This window comes from Phaenicophaeus curvirostris, chromosome 3 (assembly GCF_032191515.1).
Source record: "Phaenicophaeus curvirostris isolate KB17595 chromosome 3, BPBGC_Pcur_1.0, whole genome shotgun sequence".
Classification (NCBI taxonomy): domain Eukaryota; kingdom Metazoa; phylum Chordata; class Aves; order Cuculiformes; family Cuculidae; genus Phaenicophaeus; species Phaenicophaeus curvirostris.
Window position 1 is genome coordinate 8,148,899 of NC_091394.1, and position 23,784 is coordinate 8,172,682.

The following is a 23,784-nucleotide window of genomic DNA, read 5'->3' on the forward strand; positions in this document are numbered from 1 at the left end:
TTGGACACTCTTCTAAAAACAGGCATCTGCACCTACAGTTGCTTTTACGTTTGTCTTTTTTACATAGGAAAGTGGGAAGGCTCCTTCTGTCTGGCAGCTCCAGGATCATCTGGGAACTGGAAAGACTTGGTGGTACTATCTTCTCTGCCTGAAGGCACTTCCCAACAAAGTAGTCTGATCAGAAAGCTACTGACTGTTTAGAATAAAAAGCTCTCATCCCTACCTGCTGAACTTCACCTTGTGTATTTAAAGATCTTTCAGCTTGAAAAAAAAGCAGCCCAGCAGTGCAGTCACTCACTGTGGAGAGGGAAGACGACCACTCCAGGCACCAGCAGATCCCTCCTTCCCCCAGAGCAGCATCACCAACCATGCCAAGTGGAAGCAGCTGACTGAGTCCTTCACAGGTGTCCTAACAAACAGGTGTGCTACAAACACACAGAGCAGACTGAAGCCTTTGGGCAATGTAAACTAGTGTTTATCTAAGTTTAGGATCCAGATGGAGCTCAACTCAAGATAGGTGCTCAGCTGGTCAGTGCTGTCAAAATCAGATGTTTTTAAAACCTTCAGGCTTAGAAGCTTTTAATCACTAGTAAACACCTTTACAGGTTTGGTTTTTTAAAACTATCAAGGTTCAGGACACCTGGTTCCCAAGGTCTATTTTAGTAACTAAATCTTTTTGTGGAGATGGCCCTCAGTGATAAAAGGGTTATTTTGATTCATGGTCCAAATTAATCTTTCTGTATCATTCATAGACACATCTTTTCAATACTGAATTTCTTGGTTTGCAGTGTTCAGCTTAAGTGCTATTAATGACTTATTTATTTTACACGTGCATATATATATCCACATATTACCACTTAAAGAACTTTAGAGCAAGTCCAATCATAAAAGATGTATTCAAGGAAGTTTTAACTCACTCCCAGCCATCAGAAAAGCAAATCTAGTTCAGTTCATGCCTATCAGTAAATAGCAGCTTGAAGTCAGTGTTATGAAGAAAAAGCTATGCTTACCATCAGCAGCCCTTTATAAGCGTAGACAATCCCAAGCCAAATTGTCATGTGAGTGTTTTCGCAGTGCTCCAAGATTGGTCGGATGGAGATATCTCTGCCTGCAGGGTCTGGCTGCAAAAATGGAAGGTGAAATATTTGAATTAGGGTTTCACAGAATCACACAGAATCACTAGGTTGGAAAAGACCCACAGGAACATCAAGTCCAACCATGAATTTCATTTGTTTTCACATTTCAGAAGTACTTAAATCTATCCTCAGTAGATTGTGGATGTGAGGAATACGGCGTGGATAACTTTAAAGTTACTTGTAATGACTGCAGACCTATGACCCTGCAAACGAATACTGTGAAAACGAAAGATCTGAGGAAACAACTGCATGATAGCTGTCACCAGGTAAGGTCACAGTTACTGCAAATCAGAAAGAAAATGTGTGAAGTCACTTTGTTTTTAACAGTGTTAGTCAGATTTATCAGCTTTAGGACATCAGATATTTGTAGAAGGCAAACAGCTTGAATGCACAGGCATAAAAATATATGTGCTTAAAGTCATCACTTCTCTCACCTGCAGTTCTTGTGTCACTGTAAATGGCTGCTAAACAACGTATTAAAACTGCTGTGTTTTAGATGTTTTTTCACTGATAACCATGAGCTAAATCAAAGACCATATACTATGGAAACTACATCAGTAGCTTTGAAGAGAGCATAAATGATAAAAAATCTGGAAAAAATATCCTTTAGTGCAAGTGAACGTCTATGAAAAATGTAACAGTGCTGGAAACTTTGTGGCTTTCCTTTTATTTTTTAGAGGAGATTGTACAATAATGCAGAATCAAGAGGATTTGCAGACTCCTAGGATTGTTTGTATGAGGGAAAACTTTCAATTAAGACTCAGGGAAACTCAGGAAAAAGTATCTAGTTGACGCAAAGAGCAAATAGGTTGGCTCTTCTGAGCTGTGTGTTTTTAATAGTCTAGTTTGCTTTACAGGATACACTGAAACACTGAAAGCTATTTTTCCTTTCTACTTTGAAACACTGGATCTGAACTTCAGCTAAATTAAGATCAACTCTGACATAACTTTCTGTACTTGGCTGTCCCAGGGCTTTACAAATTCCTTTTTTTGATGACTGAGACATGTAAAATGTCTCATGGAGAAGAATAATGATTATTAGATGAGCTAAGGAAAAAAAATCACATTTTCACTGACTGAAACATAGAATTGTATGTGGAAGGACTTTAGAGAGGTTGAATAACAGTTGAACAATTCACAACTCTCTATGCAAATCCTGCAGTAGGCAAGACATTAACATTTTAAACATTTTCTTATCCTGGACTTCTGTAGAAACCCTGAAAAGGAGAATAAAGATCTTTGAAAAATGCTGTCCTACAATAAAATAAGATAAAACCCAAGAAAGTAATACTAACTCTCCCAGAAAGCCTGTGACTCCACCCTAGCAGTTGCTGATGGCAAGCTAACAACCATTAGCTAGAAGAACTGAAATGACTGCAAATATTATGTAGCATCATGACCTTTAAGATGCTATGAATGTTTGGGGATCAAACCACCTCACTCTTCTTCATCAATGAAAAAAAAACCCAATGCAAAAAACATAGGTGCACTGAAGGGAAAGTATCCTTTTAAAATCAAAGTTACAACCTGCTATGTTTGACATAATTTTTGACTAGTATCAAGCACAGTTCACATGACAAATCATCCAAATATAGCTCTGAATGTGTAATTGATTTGTGAACAGGACTATACTACAGAGAGATATTTTTCTGAAATTCTCAACTACATCTGATTCTGCTTTAAAGATTTTATTTAATTCCACCTTTGAGTTACAGTATGCCAACAACTGGACATTACATAAAATTTAAGCTTGTGGTCATCCAAATGTGGTTTTTGTTTTTCTCTTTCACAGTAGAGGAGTGAGCACAGGACTGTTTCTTCATTTCCCCACCTCTACGTCCTTTTTGCCATGTACTCCTTCTATTTCAGTTTTGTACTTTTATGAAACAAGGAAGTTTATAAAAACATAAGACTTCCATTTGGTGGGATGAACGATGTCACATTTTTTTCCCTTTCTCTCTGGACTAAAACCTCCACTCACACTTAGATAGAAGCATTTCACCACTTGTAACCAGCTGTGAGAGATAGGAATTATTCCACACTTTGAAAAATATGACTGAAACATAAACTCCTATTTGGTCAGTGGCAGATTATCTTTTTCTTCTCTAAAGCAGGAAGACTTTAGGCAATGCTAGTTTAAAAATTACATTATTTAAATAAAACAGTGTATTCAGATTTTCTATGTGTGATAAGAAATTCTTGCGAAGTGCTCTAGGGGGAGCAGGAAATGAGAGGATACTGATTGCAGCATTAGCAAAAGTTTACATGGGACAGCACCTCTTTCAAAGCACTTTCCAGATCCGCAGGGTGGTAGTATTTTCAACAAAATTTTGCTGAATAGTTGTGCATGTGGAGTTTAGCATTGGCAGGTAGCAATAATTTTACAGTGAACTGATTTTGCTGATTACTTCTTACTACTGCAAAATGACATTCCTGTTTTACTGCTTTTAATTTGCAATTCTGTTTCTTCACTGATTTTGCATGAATTAGCTAATCATAGGCAAAAGCTGGGTTAAAAAAACATATGGTATTTTCTGATGGCAAAAGAATTTTTAAAAACTCTACAATTACTGCTGAATGGAGCACTTCACTGACCTCTCTAATCATCCACCATTTGTGCACTTTGTTACTGCTTTAGAGAGGATGACAACATAAATGCTATGAATGATTATATATGTACTGGAAATTTGCCCTTTCCTTTTATAGAAAACAATCTAGATGTCCTTCAGATGTCGCTCTCAAAAGCTTGAAGACCTCTTGTCTTGTGATTAGGCTGAAGCTTCCCTACCTCTTCTGAAACCTAATAAGGTTTCTGACAGTGACATAAATTCTGAAGTGTTTTCAGGAGTTGAACGTAAACAGATTAATCTGTTCACTTCACACGGGAGTTGTGCCCAGGTGGCCAAGAAGGCCAATGGCATCTTGGCTTGTATCAGAAACGGCGTGACCAGCAGGTCCAGGGAGGTTATCCTCCCTCTGTACTCACTGTTTCAGGTCCTGTTGCCAGTGCAACAGATGATCCTTGTTTAGAGTTGTGGTGCTGCTATCATAGAATCATAGAATCATAGAATAACCAGGTTGGAAGAGACCCACCGGATCATTGAGTCCAACCATTCCTATCAAACACTAACCCATGCCCCTTAGCACCTCGTCCACCCGTGCCTTAAACACCTCCAGGGAAGGTGACTCAACCACCTCCCTGGGCAGCCTGTTCCAGTGCCCAATGACCCTTTCTGTGAAGAATTTTTTCCTAACATCCAGCCTAAGCCTCCCCTGGCGGAGCTTGAGGCCATTCCCTCTTGTCCTGTCAACTGTCACTTGGGAGAAGAGGCCAGCACCCTCCTCTCTACAACCTCCTTTCAGGTAGTTGTAGAGAGCAATGAGGTCTCCTCTCAGCCTCCTCTTCTCCAGGCTAAACAACCCCAGCTCTCTCAGCTATGTAACACAGCTCATAGGTGGACAATCTCAGCAAGCTTTCTAAGAAACTTTTCAGCAGATTTTCACTGTGACTTTTTGCCATTTCTAAAGGTTCGGTTTCATCAGTGAGAAAATCTGAACATTAGGTCATACTGCCCCCAAAGAATAAGATCTGGGGATACTGTCACAGTGATTGTCACACTAATATCTTTAAAGCAAACCTACTTTCTAGCTCCCCATCTGTCTTATATACAAATAATTTTATAAAGCAGTAAGCTTACATACTGTAAGTTAGTGTGGTCTAAAGATGATAAAATGCCAGAGGAGCTATTTATAAGCTCTTGTATTATAAATGTATTCATACATTTACTTGTCAAGAAAAATCTCTCAGCAGCAGTATTATTTGTAATATCACTTTAGTTAATGATTTTTATTTTGCTGTTGTTGTGTTTTGTTTTTGTTAAAATTAAGCTGGTTTTTTGAAAGCAAAAGGTTCCTAGAGATTTCTTGGTATTTTTATTAATATCATCCCCTAATCCAAGCAGTTTCATTTATTTGCATTAACATAAAATACAAAATAACAGATTAGATTGAGTAAAGAAAACCCTGTGATCCCTGCAAGCAAATGCAGACTAGCAGTGAAAGGGAAAAGGCAAAATTCTCTTGCATCACAGAGAGCTTCAAACAAGTGACTAAGTCTTCCCACTCTGCACTCAGCCATCTCTCCAGTAGAAATTTTACATCATATTATTTTCTTAGAAAATGTTGCCCTGATTACACATCTAGGGACCGGATAATGAAATGTTTCTGTGTATGCATGGAGGCAGCAGGACAAGCGTTACAAAGACTTAGCAAAGCATTCTCAGCAGTAGAATGTATTTTTTTCTTTGAAGGGAGGGAAAAAGGCTAAGATATAAAAGAAAACTGAGTTAGAGGAGTGAAGACGTTTGCTAACACTCAGACCTTCCTGTGCTGCACAGATTCTTCCAGAAATGGGCACTTCCTGGCACTAACTTCACAAATCAAGGAAGAATATTTCTCCTTAGTTTCCTGTGAAGCTGCCCAGAATCGCAGCTGACAAGATGAACTTCCAGTTTCTTCTAGGTTTTTCACCTTTCCTCACTAAATTTCCTGCTGTGCTGGAGGCCGCATCAGCCATTCTTCTTGGTGGTGGCTAAAGCAATTCAACACCTCCTTGCTTATGGTATTGAAAACAGACACCATTAATGTGGAAGTACAGCAAATAATAAAAGAGAATAGTAGAGGAAAAAGGCTGAGGGCAGCCATAGACAAACTGTTAGGGTGGTGCCAACAGAAACCAAGGTAGAGGCTCTTTTTGCAGATAATTTGCTAGTGGGTAGGCTTTGAGTTGTAAGCAAGGATACATCTTCTCATTCTTTCTTTGGCACTTAGAGAAACAGAATTTAGCACTTTTCCTGTTAATTAAGCCAGGTTTGCACTCAACATCTAAAAGAATTTACCATTGGTTGTTCCTCCCAACAAGAAAAACTCCCAGATCCTCAACTCTGCCCAGATGTTTGGGCCAAGCAGGGCAACGATCTCACCTCTATAATAGTCTTACATTTTCTGTTTAGTGCTATAATTCCTTTGATTTCTGGAGTCTGACAATGTTTATTACTATGCCTATTTGCATTGCAGTGACAATGACAACAAATGGACACTGTAAAAAGTGAAAAATCCGTTCCTTAAGAGGATTCGAAAATATACATATGAGATTTGGGAGAAGAAAAAAGCATATAGTAGGGTGTATGGCATTTTCAGAGGAAAATATCAGTGGAGACCACTATCCCCCTATGCAGGCACTGACGAATAGTTTCTGGGCTGTGGCACATAAAAAGGATTACTTCTCAACATTAAGGACATTGTAATTTCCTCATCTACTCTTTTCTACTCTCTGAAATTGTTAGATGATTGTCCATCAGCCCTCTGCTGGAGGATTCCGCTGCTGTTATTATGACTGCATTAAGACATAATTCAGAAACTTTTGTTTAAAGTGGAAGTGTTTGTTCTGAGCAAATCTTTGGTTTGTAAATGCTAAAACAAACTTAATAAGTATATTCTCATAATTATATCACAATAGTTGTAGCAGAAGCACCTACATCTCCATGTGAAAGTCTTTCTAGAATTAGGTGTTTCAACTTCCCCATCATAAAAGTTGCACTGTCTAAAATCAACTCCTAATAAGGTACATCTTAATACAGAGAAGTACACAAAAACATTTGTCTCACAAGAATATTGAAATTTTCATTTTTTTTCCTCCCAACTTGTAACACTAGTAATGTCTTGGATATAAATATTTTTACTTACCACCTTGTGTAAACTGAACGGATGGATAAATAAATAAAGATCAGGTCAACAGAAATATTTTTATTACTTCAAAAGATTTAATTTGTTTTGACCTTTTAAAACTGTTAACCTTATTTGATATAACCTAACTCCATTTTTAAAAGAAAGGTCATTTTGAATTAAAAAGAGATTTTCTTTGTCCAACAAAGGTCAACAAGAACTTTTTAGCACTTTTCTACCAAAATAATTCTGCGTGGAGAAACTCACTGAGACTGCCTTTTTTTCTTACAAGTATATAGATCTTATGACTCTCAATGTTTCTGAGAAAAATATCTCAATATCTAAATTAAGGAATATAATCAGCAATGAGATTGTAAATCCACGATCTTGACACATTACTTCTGAAGATTCACACTTGATAGTACAACTGATCCTATATTAGAGCACGGTGACACCAATTAACGAACATCTTTTCAGATTTTAGTGGCATAGTTATGGCAGCAAAGCCCACAGTCTGGAGGTGAGTACAAGTGACTAAAAGTACACAGAGTATACCTTCATCTTCAGTAGAGTTCTACATCAGCTTTGAAAGATGTAGCCTTCAGCAAACTAAAATTACTCTCGGAGTCTTAAATCAATGCCTTTCCTGCCTTATGGAAGGAATCTGAAACGAGGCTTAGGATTCCACAGTTGTATTGGCATTACAGTTATATAAGACCATTTTTATAATTGCCTCATGCGCAGCAAAACACAGGATGTAGATTACTCTTGCATTAACTCCAATTCGAAATAAAGCACCTCATTTAGAAAAAATAGTCAGTGACAACATGCCTACTTAACTCTTGATGAGTCAATTCTGTTGACTGCAAAAAAATTAGCCCTCATTTTGCTCCTCATTTCTGAAAATGAATTTAGCGTAAGTTTCATTTGTTCTTATTGTATTTTGCCTAATGAATTGAAAGGCTATGTAAAAAACTTTTGTTCCTGTGCTGGTATTTACAGATTTTGGCCCAGTAAATTCTTAATGTAGTCCTTGATAAGCTAGATATTGAGCTCCTCGTGTTTTCACTATGGACATGTCAGTGTTTTTCACTATGGATGTACTTTATCTTTCTTTAAAAAGTTCATTGTTCTTCTTTGGCCCCTTGGACCAACATGTTTCCTGAATTCTAAAGAGCGGAAAGGAGCACACTATGTTGATCATGGTTGCCCTGCAGCCATATCCAGGATTAATCCCACCATAACAAGCAAGTTCAAGTTAGACCAAAGTGTATATATATGAAACCACAAATGCCATGAAATCTCTCAATTTATCTTTTCTCTCTTCTGAATGAAAAGAAAGATGTTAAGATAGTTGAAAAGCAATAGAAAAAAAAAAGATATAATCTTATTCATAGAATCATAGAATAACCAGGTTGGAAGAGACCCACAGGATCATCGAGTCCAACCATTCCTATCAAACACTAAACCATGTCCCTTAGCACCTCGTCCACCCGTCCCTTAAACACCTCCAGGGAAGGTGAATTATTCATCAAGTATTTCTCCTGATTTCATAGGAATAGTTGATATGAATATGAATCAATAACAATTGCATTAGGGTACCTTGAAAGTTACATGCCCCCCAAACACAAAAATATAGCAGTTACAGAGATTTTTCATTTTTCCATTACGTCTTTGTTCTACAAATAGCTATTTCAGTATTGCCACTTCTATTGACGTTATTCAGAGCAAAGCAGGTAGTCATGGGATTTTTTTTTCTCTCAGTTCAGTAAAACTTTGATGCAACATTTCTCTTAAATAATTTATCTTCTTTCAGCATCTGTCAGACCAGATTTCATTTAACACAAGTCTACCACACACTTTAAATGTTGCAGGTCCTTTGCTCGGGATGCAACAGAAGTATTTTCAGATGATCAGAAAGCAAGCCAATGTGAAACAAACCGTAGCAACCACAAAATCCATTTTATATGTAAATAGAATTACTTATAGAATTACTTTTAGACTGATAGGCTCCAGATAATATAGTTGGATTTTTTGGCTTTTGAAGCATGTTTTTGATATATACGTAATATAAGCAGATAACTCTGAATCTACTCTACCTTGCAATTCTTACATCTTCTGACAAATGCAGTACATTTTCTTATTTAAAAGAATATGTTTCAGTGAATTCCTGTATTAAAAGACACGGATGAGACAAAATGCTTATTTTCAAGCTAAAGAATTATAGGGAACATTGATGTGTAGTAATTCTCTGATGCATTTTCATATTGCATTGCTATAACTAAATATATAGTGTATATCTGCAGCTGTGCATTGTTTTGTCTTGTCACATGAACCTTAAATTGTCTTGGTATATACAAATCAGCTTACCTACAAGCATCTCCCCAGTACAGAAGTGTCAGGCATCAGTATAAATGAATTGTTTCAGGATCCAGTATTGGCAACAAAGCTTGTAATCTTGACTGGCCTTGAAGAATTCTTTGAAGTGGTTATTTCTGAGGCAAAGCACTACAACTGTCCCCAGACTCTAGCCATCCTTTTTTTTTTTTTTTTTTTAATAGGTTGTACTTAGGGCTTTTATTCATTCCTCCCATTATTTTTTTGGAATGCCTATTATGTAACTTTATTTTAGCAGGTGAGCATGTGTTACCCTTCTAGAGCACCTCTAGAGCTAACATGAAAGCCCTCAAACACTCTTTCTCACCACAGCCGCTGACAGCTTACATTTACACCGAGGTTTTAATTTCTGAGATCAAGGCATTGAAAAGAAATAGTAAGTGGATCTGTGCCTTTGTTCTTCCAACCCATTTTTCACTGCTCACTGAAAGACAGGCAGAGGACGAGATAAGCACGGGCAGACAGGCAATATCTGCATGAGGGCAGGAAAAGCAGCATATTTCTGAGCAGTGATGGTTGATGTCAGCTAAGTTTGTGTGACTTGGCATTCACTTCCTTTGTGGTATCCACTTGCAGCTGTTAGCCTGTCACACATTTCAGAACAAACGTCTTCTGTTTGAGCTACCTGAGCAATTATTATGCAGTCACCATATCCACTTTAAGGTAGAAGCATGACAAGACTTTAGGAGAGGCAGGAGTTGAGACTTTCTGGCACATTGCACTGGACCGCGTGCTGCAGTGCTAGAGGGATTCCTTGAAGCAGGACCAGCCTAAATAGCTGGGTAAGATTAAGCAGCAACAGTAAGGCCCCAGGAAATACAAATTTTGCTGATGCGCTTTAAGAAGTAAAGGAAAATGCAGAATATTCTGCTACAGAGCTCCTAGCTGATCTCATAAAAATAAATCCACACTGAGGATCTCTGGAGCTGCTATGGCAAGAGCTAAATGATCCAACTTGACAAGGTTAGACATCTTAGCTCTACTGCTGGAAGAAGCTTTCTTTATCAATAAGAAACTGAAGCTTAAGCTTGTGGTCACAACTCATTTGAGGCTTGAGAAAGTGTCAGTGGTGACAATTCTTGATCACTTGATTCTTTATATGGCAGAGCAGATGTTTAGTAAATTAATCAGATGATAAAATAAGAGTCTCACAACTACTTCAAGGACAGAAATAAACCTTTGGAGAAATGTAGAGATCTAATGGAACAAGGGAAATATTGAAAACTTAAGAAGACTGAAGCATCAGACCATTTTTGTTCAAGAAGACTGTGGGAAAGAAATGACATAGTGGTAAAAATATTTACTTTTGCCTGGCAAACTAAGAAGAAAGGGAGGAGAGGGCTGAATCAGAAAGAGGCCAGGTTCGCATGTTCCCTGTCGATAGTGTTTCCTTCTGCCACTGTTTGCGACAGCTAGTGGGTATGAACTGACTCGGCATCAATCCCATATGTGGTCCACCACTTAACAAAAAATAGAAAATAGTTCTTTCTGTAACCTGATAGATATATATATATATTTATATAAAAAAATAAATTTAATCTTTTATGAACTTTTATGAAATTGATTTTTCTTTTTGAAATGTGTTTATGTAAATTACATTTTCCAGGCAACAAGGCCTGATGCTCCCAAAACCACCACCCTTTACTTTATGAGTATGTTGGACATTCAATAAAAAAAATAAACAATGCAATTATGAGTTAGGAAAGGAAAATGGCTTTCTTAGAAGGTGGTTAATGGGTAAGAAATTCACCTCTATGTGAAGCAGAGACTATATTATTATTCTAGAAACAGGAACTCCTATTGAGTCAAAATAGAAGTGCAGTGTTTTGATCTTGACTGAACAAACCCAGCGTCTATTAGCCTGAAATATATCCATCCAATGTTCCCGTCCAGGGAAGGACATATGACAGTTAGTCATATACTTTTGTATGAATAAAAAGTGTACATATCACAGAGCAGCGCTGGCATATGATCAGTGGATAGGATATTGTCAGTGCTAGGATATTATCAGATATTATCATTATGAACAAATGTAAAAATATGAATAAGCCGTGATTTAGTCAACCTGTTAAAACTCCAAGATCTGAATGCTACTATGTAGAGGGAATAAGTAGCATGGTTTGTTTGTGTATAGTTTAAGGATTAAATCATCTATTGTCCATGAAAAAAATTAAAAGTACCACCAAAATAAATTTGTTTCAAAGTATTCATACTATTATTTTCAAGGACACCCCCCCAAATTCTTACCTTAAACTTCAGAATATTAGAGTTTTCATGTTTTTATCTGGACCTTTTATCAGAGTTAAAAGTTACATGAACCCATTTATTACAGACAATTTATGATAGCCTTCCTCAATTAAATAGTACCGTATTCCACAAATAATTCTTGCTGTAGTAATTAGGGAAATGTGAAATAGAGTATAAGCAAAAACTAAAAAGGATATCTGAATCTAGTGCTTCAAAAGCAGATAGTCCACATTACCTAATTTGCATGTTAAATAGTACCTTAGTGCTGTATGAGCAAACTGTCACAATCCGGCCCTATGCATTTATATTTTTATGGAAGCATATTAACTTTTCATTGTTCTTTAAATACTTCTTTTTCTCCCCAAAGAAATAAAGTCTGTGATATCTCCATTACTATATCTGCTAATTATGACTAAATAAAAGGTTTTAGTTTTCAATGTAGTATATTTAAATACGCTGCTTTCAAGTACTGTACAAAATATAATAGTCACAACATGCAGTTTGGATTGAATCAAGCCACCATGAATCTAAACGCTGAGATACTCATTGCTCTCATGCGAATGAAATCAAACCCAAGGACCAGTCCCCCTCATGGCAAGCTCTCTGATCTATATTAGCTGTGTAAATATGTTCTTTTTAATTAAAAAGTATATTCTCGTAATGCAGATGCTATAGTTTAATTTCTATTCCCAACATATTTTCACAAATATGACTGCTGATTCTCTTTTTAATGGGCTCTATGTTTGCCAGAGTAGTCTCAAAAGAATCCAGTAATGTTTAACTCTATGGTTAAAATCATTTGCCCGTGCCACGGGTCACAAACACACGCGAATGTACCTTACAGACTGAAATCAAATCCACCAGGCACCTCTAGTTGCTTCTGGATTTTTTCTACCAAAATATTTTACCTGATGCAGAATTAATACAAATATATATCTAAAATTCCCTGCTCAAACACTTGCCTATATGAACATATTAGTATCTTCACTGGCATCTCCTGGAAGAGGATGTGGAGTTATCTGCACATGTGAACGGCTACCTTCAACTCTTAGCATTGCAGCATTACCTAACTGAAACAATAAAAGTAGAAATAATAAAGATACAGATGAAGGACATGACTGAACATTCTTTTTTTACTATCATCACGACACTTACTAACAAACGATGAACACTCACATCTGTACAAAATAGTGTTTAAAACAACTGTAAAAACTGGCAGGTGCCAGCTTTGTTATCAGAGGTATTTATATTGTTTGTATGGACAGTGGCAAACAAACGAGCTGTGATATTATCAAAGCTGTGCATTAAGGTGACTGTTCAACAGTAAAACGTAAAACGTAAAAACGTGTCTTTACTGAAGGTTGCAAAAGTGGGTATTTCTCTAGCTCTGCAGGTAAGTGCAAGTCAGAGCATATTATGGCTTTGGATCCAGTAGCCACATCTAAAATCTGACTGCAGTAATTCACTCTTGTCACCCAGCTGTCAAGGCAGGGAAATTGCCTCCTCTAGGTACAATATGCCATCCCTGAAGTGAATGAGAATCTTATTTTTCACTTTAGTGTAGTCAAGATTATGCCTGTGACCTTTTGTGTTTTTCAAGCTTGACGTGGTTCCTGCAACTGCAACTATTTTGAAGCAGCACCTGTACCACTTCCTGGGCTAGATATACCTATTCAGATGAAATCTGGTGGTCTGAATAGCCACCAGTGGATGGAGCACATTAGGCACACCTTTGGAGCATACCTTCTCATTTAGCTTCACTGAAAAGGACACCGGTTCTTGTCTTCATCTCTAAGAATCATCCCCGAAGTGCATCCCCAAATTAAAATGCTGATGCAGACAGACCCCAGGTTCCCTGGGGAGGAAAACCACTTCATATTATAGGTCAAGACCTAGATTAAACTGCATAACTTGCATTGTCAAATGTATGTATGTGTATGCCTGTCATATAATTTCATATGACAGTGCTTTGATATGGGTTTTACTTTTTTCTAAAGAGGAAATTGACATTAAAGAATCTGCAAGTTGAAGATTCAGATTTTCTCTTTCAATTTGCATTAGAGTGCTGAGCTGTAATTTAACAAGAAGATCCAAACAGAAAACCAAACCACCTTACAAAAGCTTTCAAGTATGCAGAGATTCAGCATGTTTCTGTAAATTGCAGTCTTCAGGCAGATTAGAAATTCACCACAACGCATCACTACAGGCAGAAACCTGAAAGTTATCTCTCTATACCCTCACTCTAGATCTCTGTCAAATAGTGATAGCAGAGCTCCTTTATGGTAAGCCTGATTTGTGAGGGAAGCTCCTGCGTACCATAATACAAACTGCTAGTCATTCTTGGTAGTTCCATAGAGTCATTGCATCCAAGCAGTCATTTTTAATACTGTAATATATGCGGGTACACCTGTGCACCTGCAGCAAGTCCAGGACTTATTAAAGATGAGCAGGAGAGAAGCCACAGTGTGCTACTGTCTCAGTAGTGCATACAGCTTACGCAGCCAACAATGCGAGCACGTAGTAAAAAAGTGTGGTCCTAGGGATTCCTCCTTATGACCAAAAAAAGGTTCAACAAGTGTCAGCTACATACTATGATCTTCTCTGATCATAGATCTTCAAGCAAGGACTCCATATTCTGCTTGTTTGTCCAAAGTTGGCGCAGCTGTACTGCTGTAAGTGAAGTCAAGGCTTCACTTGATTAGCTCAGGCTAATCGAGCCATTTCTGGCTTGTCCTGCAGTTTGCATAGGAAAACTTTGGTCTTCCATGTGGCACTGCTCTGCCCTTAAAATGCAGTGTAGAGACGTGGAATGTTCCATACACAGATGGGCAGGAAAACATCCAATGTCTTATCTTCTGCTTAGGGTTCATGTACATGGCTTTTCCCCAACATATGTCCCCAGTTCCTAAAGTGCTAGGTATATTTAAAATTTATTCATGCTTTACATTTCATTTAAGCATTTCCATAGCAACTGCTAGATTACAGGATGTTTTACTTTTCTGTAAAGATATAGAATAAATTCTTCTTGGAACAATTTCCCAGGTTGTGTTTAGCAACATTCATATGACTTTCTATAATTCAATTTTCAATGAAAATTACCATATCATCTACTGGAACCAAGAGTTTTAACAAACGGATTGACTTTTCAGACGTCGCCCATCTCACTCTGTTTAAGCAAGTAGTTCTGTATCAAATGGAGCTAATGAAACCTGAATGGTATTTTTGATTGATAGATGTAAGGACTTAATACAGTCCAGTCCCAGCTGAGATGTTCTTCACTCTAGGAATAGATCAAAGTTTTGTCTGCCCCACCTTTTTCTCTCTCTTCCCTTTCCCTCTGTGTCCTTTACACAGATGCTCTACTGTCTGGAGAGCCTACACATGGTTAGGAGTAAACATGGTTAACAAAAGCCTAACATTCAACTAGCATTCATAATGACATGAAGATAGGTAAAGGAGACATAAGACTGTCTGTATGCTGAAGTCTTGATGAAGGAATTTAAGGTGATGCATGGTAGACTTGGCAGTAATGAGTTGGTAACGCACACTTCTGTTATATCAGAAGCATGGGTGACTTCGAACCAATTTAAAGAATAACAGAGATTCAAGTAGGAATAAAAAATATACTACAGGTAAAATGGAAACACATATACAAACAAAGGAAAACAAGGGAGATATGGGAAACATGATCCTCCTTGCCAATTTTCTTTTCTTTCTCATCTGCATTTTGCTTTTCTAAATGTCACTTCTGAAAAGGATTCCACAATTGCAAGCTATTTTTCCTGCCCCTTTGCATTCACAATAGCAAACTTTCATCATGTATGATTGATGTTCCAGGAACACAGCAGGTACGGCATGCATCTTTTATACTGGTACCTCCATGAACAGTCAGCATAAAACACAAATCTAGTGGCGAATGAAGAATTTAAATTTGCTATCAGGTTACACGCACGCTACCTTCATTTTGTGCAAGCGGCGATGCCTAAGCCAGGTAGTGAAAAATCAGGCTTCCTATCCTGTCAGGCAGCAACCTGACGTTTTACTTGCCTGATGTGTCACACAAACCTGAGCTGCTATGTAAACAGCAATAAATAAGAGAGAAGTGGGTGGCGGCACATTTGCATTTGCAACTCACACATTTCTTCCAGCCCCATTGCTTTCGCCCTAGGAAGCAAGTGAGGCAGTAAAGAGAGAGGTAGTCTGAGGATCCTGGCAGGCTCCAGGATATAATCATCAAATAAATCAATTAATTTAACCCTAATGTAATTATATGCTTTAGATGAAGGGTGATTTTAGCTTGCTGAATTCACTTATAAGATCAAACAATTATCCTAATAAGTTTATATTGTTCTAAAGACACACATAGTATTCACAGTGGCCCTGGTACAACTTCAGTGGCTTGACTGGAGCTGCTATATCCACTTACATAAATGAGGGCAGCTTTCAGCTAGGCAGCAAGGATTTGATTTCCAATTAAAAAAAAAAAGTCGTCAAAAAATAAAGCCTACCATTATCATTGTGATTACATTTAATTTGTTAGGGGACATACAGTGAGCATGTGTGTAGCATTAAAACAATGTTAAATTTATGGATAGACCTTTCGATAACAGATTCAAAATCAAAGCCATTCTCCCCTGATTTCTGTGCCCAATCTGTTGTTATTTGCAAAGTCCTTGAGAGGAGAGACTGCAGGTGAGGATCACAGCAAGGACATAGGATATTAAATGTTACAACCTAAAGATGTGCTGTTTACTTTTTTTTTTTTATTTTGTAAAAATGAGGGGGTACAATGTTTTGTAAAAACTGAGCACTTGGTTAAGGGGATGTGATCTTTTCAGCTCCTGATCATGCAAACGGAAAGGCCATGGTACTTTTCTAAGAAACATGATAAAATTTAGGAGAAAAATTTATAAATATGCACCCTATATTCCCACAGGTTATTAGACTAAAGAAACTACTGTGGCTATGATCTCTGTTTTGAGTCCTCTAGCACAGACAATGTGCTCCAAGAGTGCAAACAGAAGACACAATGGAGGAGTGCTCAGCCTGTGAACCCTGGCAGAGATGAAGGAACCCAGCTGCTCAACAGCAAACAAGGCTTAGGCAGTTGACCCCTAGAAATGCCACTGGGCCATCTGAAAAGTATAAGAGTTAGTATTTCAGAAGCCTGGAAGGACAATTGGCCACAATACCGAGGTGGTGAGAAGGTTAATTTGCAATTAGGTGCCTATGAGGCATCTAGGCAATTAAAAATTTAGATTAATTTGGGGTCCTAGCTCTGTATTCCCACACACGTCCTGCAGCGCTTTGTGTGCTGCTGGCCTTCCATGAGCAACGTGCCCCCATGCAACAAATACTACTGCCTACTCACAACCAATGTGCCTACCACCACCAGCTCCTTTTCTTCTGCTTCCCTTGCCATCTTCTCCTGACCAACAGAGATCTTCTCCTTAGCGTTTTCCAGATGGCTAATTAATTTAATTCCTTGCATCCCTGGCATTTGTAGGCACATACTCTGATTATGATTTCCTTCCTTTTTTGTCTTGGAGGTGAGAACAAAACAGCCAGATTGCTACAAGGTTGAGAAAACCTGGGAAGTGCTAGGGAGGCAGCCACATCTCCTGTATGGTTCAGGGTGGCCTCAACCAGGTAATCCTTTACTCATGGCATCTGGGAAAGGGATACAGGTGTCTGAGATTAACAGTTACAGTAACAGCCCTAATACTAAGACTACAGCAACATGCTAATAATTGCCCAGCACATCCAGAGGTCCCTTAGACAAACAGAAGCTATTAAATTTAACTTCAAAACAACATATGCATTCAGCCCATCTGAAACAGAAAGCTGGCATGTTATAATGATGGTCTCCATTCATAAAAAGTCTATTGAACATATAATACCAAAGGAGAAAAATGGCAACTGAAGCTAATAAGCTCTTAATAATGTATTATTTCAGCTGCACACACACAAATTGGTCACAAGTCACATTGGGATAAAGTTTAGGGAAGAAATTTCTATACAAATTAAATGACTGCCTCAAGCAAGACCTAGTTTTGAGTTCTGAGAAGAAGGCATGAATCTCAACCAAAAAAAACCTAACTTCAGCTAAAATGAATTTGGACATTATTATTCTGAAACTATAAAGGCTACACAAGTTAACATTAAAATCAACAAAAGTAGTAATTTATTTAATTATCTCAGATCCAGTTTATTTACAGCTCAGTTCTCAGTTGTAAAGCTAGAGGCAGAAGTTCATTGTAGCAGTAACTAGAGTTGAACTTTAAATAATAATTAAAAGCAATTTCCTTGGAGGAGAATACATAAGGATACAGTGCAAACCCTATTTATATCTATAATAAAAATTCAAACCCATCTCAAACACGAACATGAAGAGAAAATGGGTATACAGATATAAGAATAAATATCAAGTAATTCTTCGAAGTGTGTTAGATAGAGGACATTTTATGAGGCTACTCTCACCAGGACCAAAGAAAAAAACAGAACGATTAAGGCAGGGAGAACTGTCACAACGTTTCTTGAGGCTGTATTTACAAAGAGGACAGGAATGTTGGGTTTTGTGGGTGCATGTCCATCATCTTGGTATCACTAGTTTCTGTGAGGCAAGCCACCTCTGTAAGCACCTGATTCCTGCGACATCTCAGTTTAGTCTGCAAATATTTCTAGTAGGCTCCTCTGTTTCTGCAGCAAGTTGCATGTGTGGCACCTCCAGACATTAATTTACCTGTAGCTTGTCTTATGACCAACCTTACCATAAAAAGGTTCCCAGCTAGATGACTTCTGGGGCCTGGTTGGCAAAACTCTGTGTAAAACGTAGCTTGTGGGAAGGAATGGGAGGTATCTTTTTTCACCTTCCCACCTCCCCCTTTCTATCCGAATTCTTGTCTACCATCTGGAGGACAGGTGGGCTCCAAACACTCTTCCACCTCATCAAACTTGAACCAGCATCTTCCACTTGAGTACCGTAACTTGATGGAGCACTGTGGTGTCTAAAACCTCATACCCAAAGTGGAAGAGTGAGCATGAGAGAAAAAGCCACCTCCTTCTGTACCCTACACCTTCATGTATAGCTGTCAACTGGAGGATAGGAGATGACAAATAAAAAAAACTTCAAAACCTACTTTGGTGTCATGAATTCTATTAACTTGTGCAAGTTCTTCAAAAGGGAACCAGTTCTCCGTGTGGCTGAGCAGTAGTGAAGGAAATAGGAGAAAGGAAGGATGCTTGCTAATGGCAGATTATATAGATTAGAAAGCAGGTTGAAAATTTTTGAGATGGTGTACTGGAATACGAAATTCACTGGCCGTTGAGTGTCTCTAATCCTCTTCTATTTTTGGTCTGGTATTTCATTACATGTGGCACAGAAATCAATCCTTCCAGTTGTTTTGCTTGTTTTAAGGAGAAAAACAAGTTCAAAATGTGGTAGAAGTCAAGGTAAATTGAACGTTTCTTGACAAATCACTGTATGACTAAGATAACCAAGAAGGTAATAAAATGAAAAGGCAGCATGATCATCAACACTCTGAACTACCATCGATGTATCTCTTCATACTTTTTAAATAAAATTATCTCCAGTGCCTGCTCTTGCACGGTAAACAAATAATTTCTTCTAAATGGGAGTAATGCTGTCATACATTCATATACTAGTTGCTTTTTTTAAAAGATGGTGACAGGAAGATGCATATGTACTATCTACATTGACTTTTTGAAATCATTTGTTCCATCAACAGTCAGCGCCTTTAATTTGTTTCCTGAGGATGAAGACAGTCTCTACAGCTAATCCCGACTTTAAGTACTTAATATTCTAATCCTTCTTATGCACGGACAACACTTGATTAGAGGTAAGCTGCATTTGGCAGAATATGAAACTGCTCAATTATCTGTGTCATCATTCTACTGGCTGACAAAAAAATGGGAGGAAAACCATGTATTTCTCATAGGAATTTTGTAAGAATGACAAGAATTATCAAAAAGACATTTTACCATCCATCTTATTATAAAATAATAAAAAAGAATACGTTCATGAACCATCCTAAAGAATTAAGAAATGTTAACCTAAAACAGATGTTTTTCAAAAATAAATATATCTTCTATTGAATTTTTCCCACTCCCAATGCCAACAACAGAGTATTTCCAACGTAACTTGGAGAAAAAACTGATCACCCCATTTTAATGGTGGGGAACCATGAAAGTTTGAGTAAGTGGATTGTCCAAAGTCACAGAAGCAGTAACTAAACTCCAGTGGAACTAACTGGAATCCTGAATTATTTATCAGATTATGTCAGTCTATTACCCTGGTTATGAATAGGTTTGATTTTTTTTGTACTGAGCATTAGAAGAGTCCACCTGTACCTTACTGTGAAACACTTTTTCATAGCATAAATTAAAATAATATCAAGGACAGATCTAGTAGGAAATGAAGCTTCAATCTTACACTTTGATATCTAAAGTGCTTCTTAGAACTGTCAGGGAGAAAGGAATGATGTACCCAGAAGTATCATGACGACATATAAGCCGCACAAATGCCTATTGTAACATTGAAGTTGCTTTATTTACATAAAGAATTGATTTATTGCTACTACTAAAGAGCATTTCATTTAAGAGGACTTCTAAATAGAAAATTACAGAAAAAATCACGTCTTCTTTATTGCTGTTTAATGTTTTGCAGTAGTGCTCAGCTTTCACAAAGACAGATGTGAACCTGCAGGTAAGGACAATTTCTCTCAGTGTTTTGTTTTTGGTTTATTAGCATTTTTTTAAAAATAAGTATTATATCTGCACTACATCACAGCAAAGACAAAGGTACTGTCACTGTAGATAAGATCAATCACCCAGATACCTTGCTTCCAGAAGGGGTTTGCAAAATGTACAAAACTTTCTAGATAGTTGCATTTCCAGGATAAAAAACACAAACCTTCCCCCAAGCTGCTGGAATTTTGTTTTTCTCCAAAGGAATGGCAAATCTTTATTACTTGTATAAAGGTTAGACTCTTTATTACTTTTTTTCTGCTGCACCTTTTTCGTCTGTATTTCTTCCACAAGTTCAATAGGTTAATTATGCATAGTCTGCAAAACACATCCTTTTATCTTTTAAAAATATGTTGATGAACTTCAGCCAGTTTGCTTATGCCACATTAGAAAAAGTACATACACTGTTTGTCCTTTTTCACCATTAATTCTTTTCTATATTGCTGTCATATTAACTCTTATGTCTTTCTTGACATTTTAGGAAGCAACTGAACTAAACTCTTTAATGACTTTTGTTGTCTTCCTCTTATATGAAATTTCTCTTTCATCTCTCTGTTTTTGCCTTCCTATGTTTTCCCTTTTCATCACTCTGAGCCACAGACATCTACCATTGTTACCAGCTCTTTTAAATGGAAACTCATATATTAAACCACGAGTTTAATATCTTCATAAGTGATCTGGATGATGGGATCAATTGTACGCTGATGAATTTTACACTTTGCTGCCCTTTCCTCTGTCCTTTTACATTGTCTAACACCTCTCCTGTTATTGGCAGAATTGACTGATTAAACAATGCTTGGTTGTAAATTTTGCTATCTGGATATTTATGAAAACTTTTAAATAAACCTGTTAAGTAACTGTGATCATCAAAGTGATTTTGAAACATTGCATTATTAGATCAAATCTATGCATTTTTCAATTTATTTCTAAACAACAGATGTATGAAGCCAGCCTTTTCTGAATGGCTAGCTGCTTTTTGAACTAAAATAGCAGAACCAAAGTACAATCTTCTGATTTCCAGTACTAAAATGTAAGGTAATAAATCCACAAGGCTTTTTTGGCAACAGAATAATGATTACCTGGATCACCAATTTCTATAATACATTTAAAGTTTTTATTTGTGGTATACTTAGCACTGAGTGTCTTGCGATAACAGAGATAGATACTGTAAGAAAACCTTTTGACATGTACGCAAGTCAAGTCTGTATACATTCCAATTTTACTGTTTTTCAGACTTATTCTCAGTTGTTCTTGAGATGAGAATATTTCAGTATAATATCTATATGCACAAAATGCTTTTAAGAAAATATAAAAGACAGGAATGCTTTTGCTGTTTTTTGTGATGTCTGAAAGGAATGGTGATCTTGTGTGCTTTCAAAGCACTTAAAACGTATTTGAAGGCAGGCCATTTCACTTTCTGATGTACTGAAAAGTGAAACTCAAAAGATACCCTCATTGACTACCACACATTTTATTTATTAGAATCGCATTTCTCTCTAGGCTTTGTACTTGAAAGCAGAAGGTTTGTCCTACAAAAGTGTTTGAAAGTTTCTACCTTCTTCATATATGACTATTAGAGCATGTAGGATATATTTAGTTTCTGTTTTTCACAACTGGATGTAGTGACTCACACTTTGTGGTTGTTCTCTTCATTTCAAAGTAATTATTCCTGAAAAGGCTCATAGACCAAGGTTGTCAGCTAAATATTTCTTATATGCCTGAAAAGAACGTGCATCTTTGCAGAAACCCATCATTTGACAATTTTCTGGAGACTATGCTAGTGCTATATTTCATTGAATAATTCAATTTGGATTTTAATCTTTGTTCATAGGTGCTAAATTAATGACATGATAAATCCAGGGCTAAATTAATCCCCGACAGAAGCATGTACTACCTTAAAGTAAATTTCTGTTTATTCACAAGAACAAGATTAAGAACAACAGAAACCTTCAGGGAGCACTTTATTGAAATAAACTTCCCTATACTGAGTGGTTAAGCATACAGAAGAGAGAAGTTATGTTTAGACCTCGTTCTGCAGTTGCCATAAATACCCTTTATTTTAAACCTGTAACTCAACAGTACATTAAATCCCTAAGTACATCTCATGTAGGATTTTACCTTGCTGGCTGGACAGGAAGAGGAAAATATTACTTTATGATATTAAACTACAAGTTTAATATCTTTGTAAGTCATCTGGATGATGGGATCCAATGCATCCTGGTAAGTTTGCTGATGATATCGAACTGAAAGGGGAAATGGATACTTTCAAAGGGAATGTCACCCTGCAGGAAAACATAGATAGGCTGGGAAAGTGGGCTAACAAGAACCTTAGGAACTTCAGCAAGGGCAAGCATAAGGTCTTGCACCTGGGAAAACATAATCCAGGAGTGCAGCACAGACTGGGATCAATACAGCTGGAGAGGAGCTCTGTGGAAAGGGCCTGAAGGGTCCTTACAGACATCAAGCTCAATATGAGCAAACAGTGTGGTGCTGAAGCAAAGGAAGCCAACATGATGCTGGGTTGCATCAACAAGGGTGCCAACAGCGGAGATAAAGAAGTCATTATCCCACTCTACTCTATGCTTATCACACCACATCAGGAATGCTGTGTTCAGCTTTGGCCCCTACTATACAAAAATAGATGTGGACAGACTGGAGAGGGGCCAGAGAAGGACCACAAAGATGATTGAAAGACAGGGAAGCCTGACATGTGAGGAAATGCTGAAAGAACTAGTGATAAATATTTATCACCACAGTATTTAAAGGGTGGATATAAAGATGAAGGTCCCGTTTTTACAGGAGTCACATGGAAAAGACAAGGGCTAATGGGTACAAGTTAATCCTGGGGAGATTCCAATTGGACACAAGAGGAAAACTTATCACAATGGGAACAATCAGCTATTGGAATAATCTCTCCAGCGAAGTGGTGGACTCCCCAAAATTCAGCTGGACAGGGTGCTGGGCCATCTTGTCTAGACCATGCTTTTGCCAAGAAAGGTTGGACCAGATGATCCTTCAGGTCCCTTCTAATCTGGTGTTCTATGATCCTACAATCACCACCACAAATTGTCTTGAAGAGTCCTTTCAGATTGAGCAGAAACAACACCACTTAACATGAATCTTACATTTATATAACATCCAAATAACTCCATAAGAAGAGGCAGAAATCTTACACAACCCTAGTATGAGCCTCAAAAACGTTTAGCTTCTTTATACTATATTTTTTAAAAAAGGTAGAAGCAGAAGCAAGCCATTCTAGTGCATAGCCAGCACCACACAAGAACGAAACACGACACTTAATGAGTTCCTCTTGTCAGCACTTCCTATGACTGTGATTATTCCTTCCCAATGTCAACCTTGTTGTAGACATTTCCGTGACTGTGACAAGGAGAGGAAGCAATATTCTCCTGCAGCTTTAGGGATCATTAGGTATAATCATGTCAAAGCTCCTGTATCAGAACAAATCCAGTTTAGCATGTTGGAGGTCTCTTGAGATGCCTAAAACTTCGAGGCT

The 23,784-nt window shown here is 37.5% G+C and overlaps 1 protein-coding gene across 2 annotated transcripts in view; it reads right to left on the reverse strand.

The window, feature by feature from the left end:
- Window positions 1-23,784, reverse strand: part of GABBR2 (gamma-aminobutyric acid type B receptor subunit 2) — a 457,827-nt gene that overhangs the window by 39,399 nt on the left and 394,644 nt on the right. For both annotated transcript variants that reach the window (XM_069853337.1, XM_069853338.1), the window contains exon 14: window positions 1,011-1,121. In XM_069853337.1, the coding sequence (XP_069709438.1) occupies window positions 1,011-1,121 (111 nt within the window). The remainder of the gene's footprint in view (window positions 1-1,010; window positions 1,122-23,784) is intronic.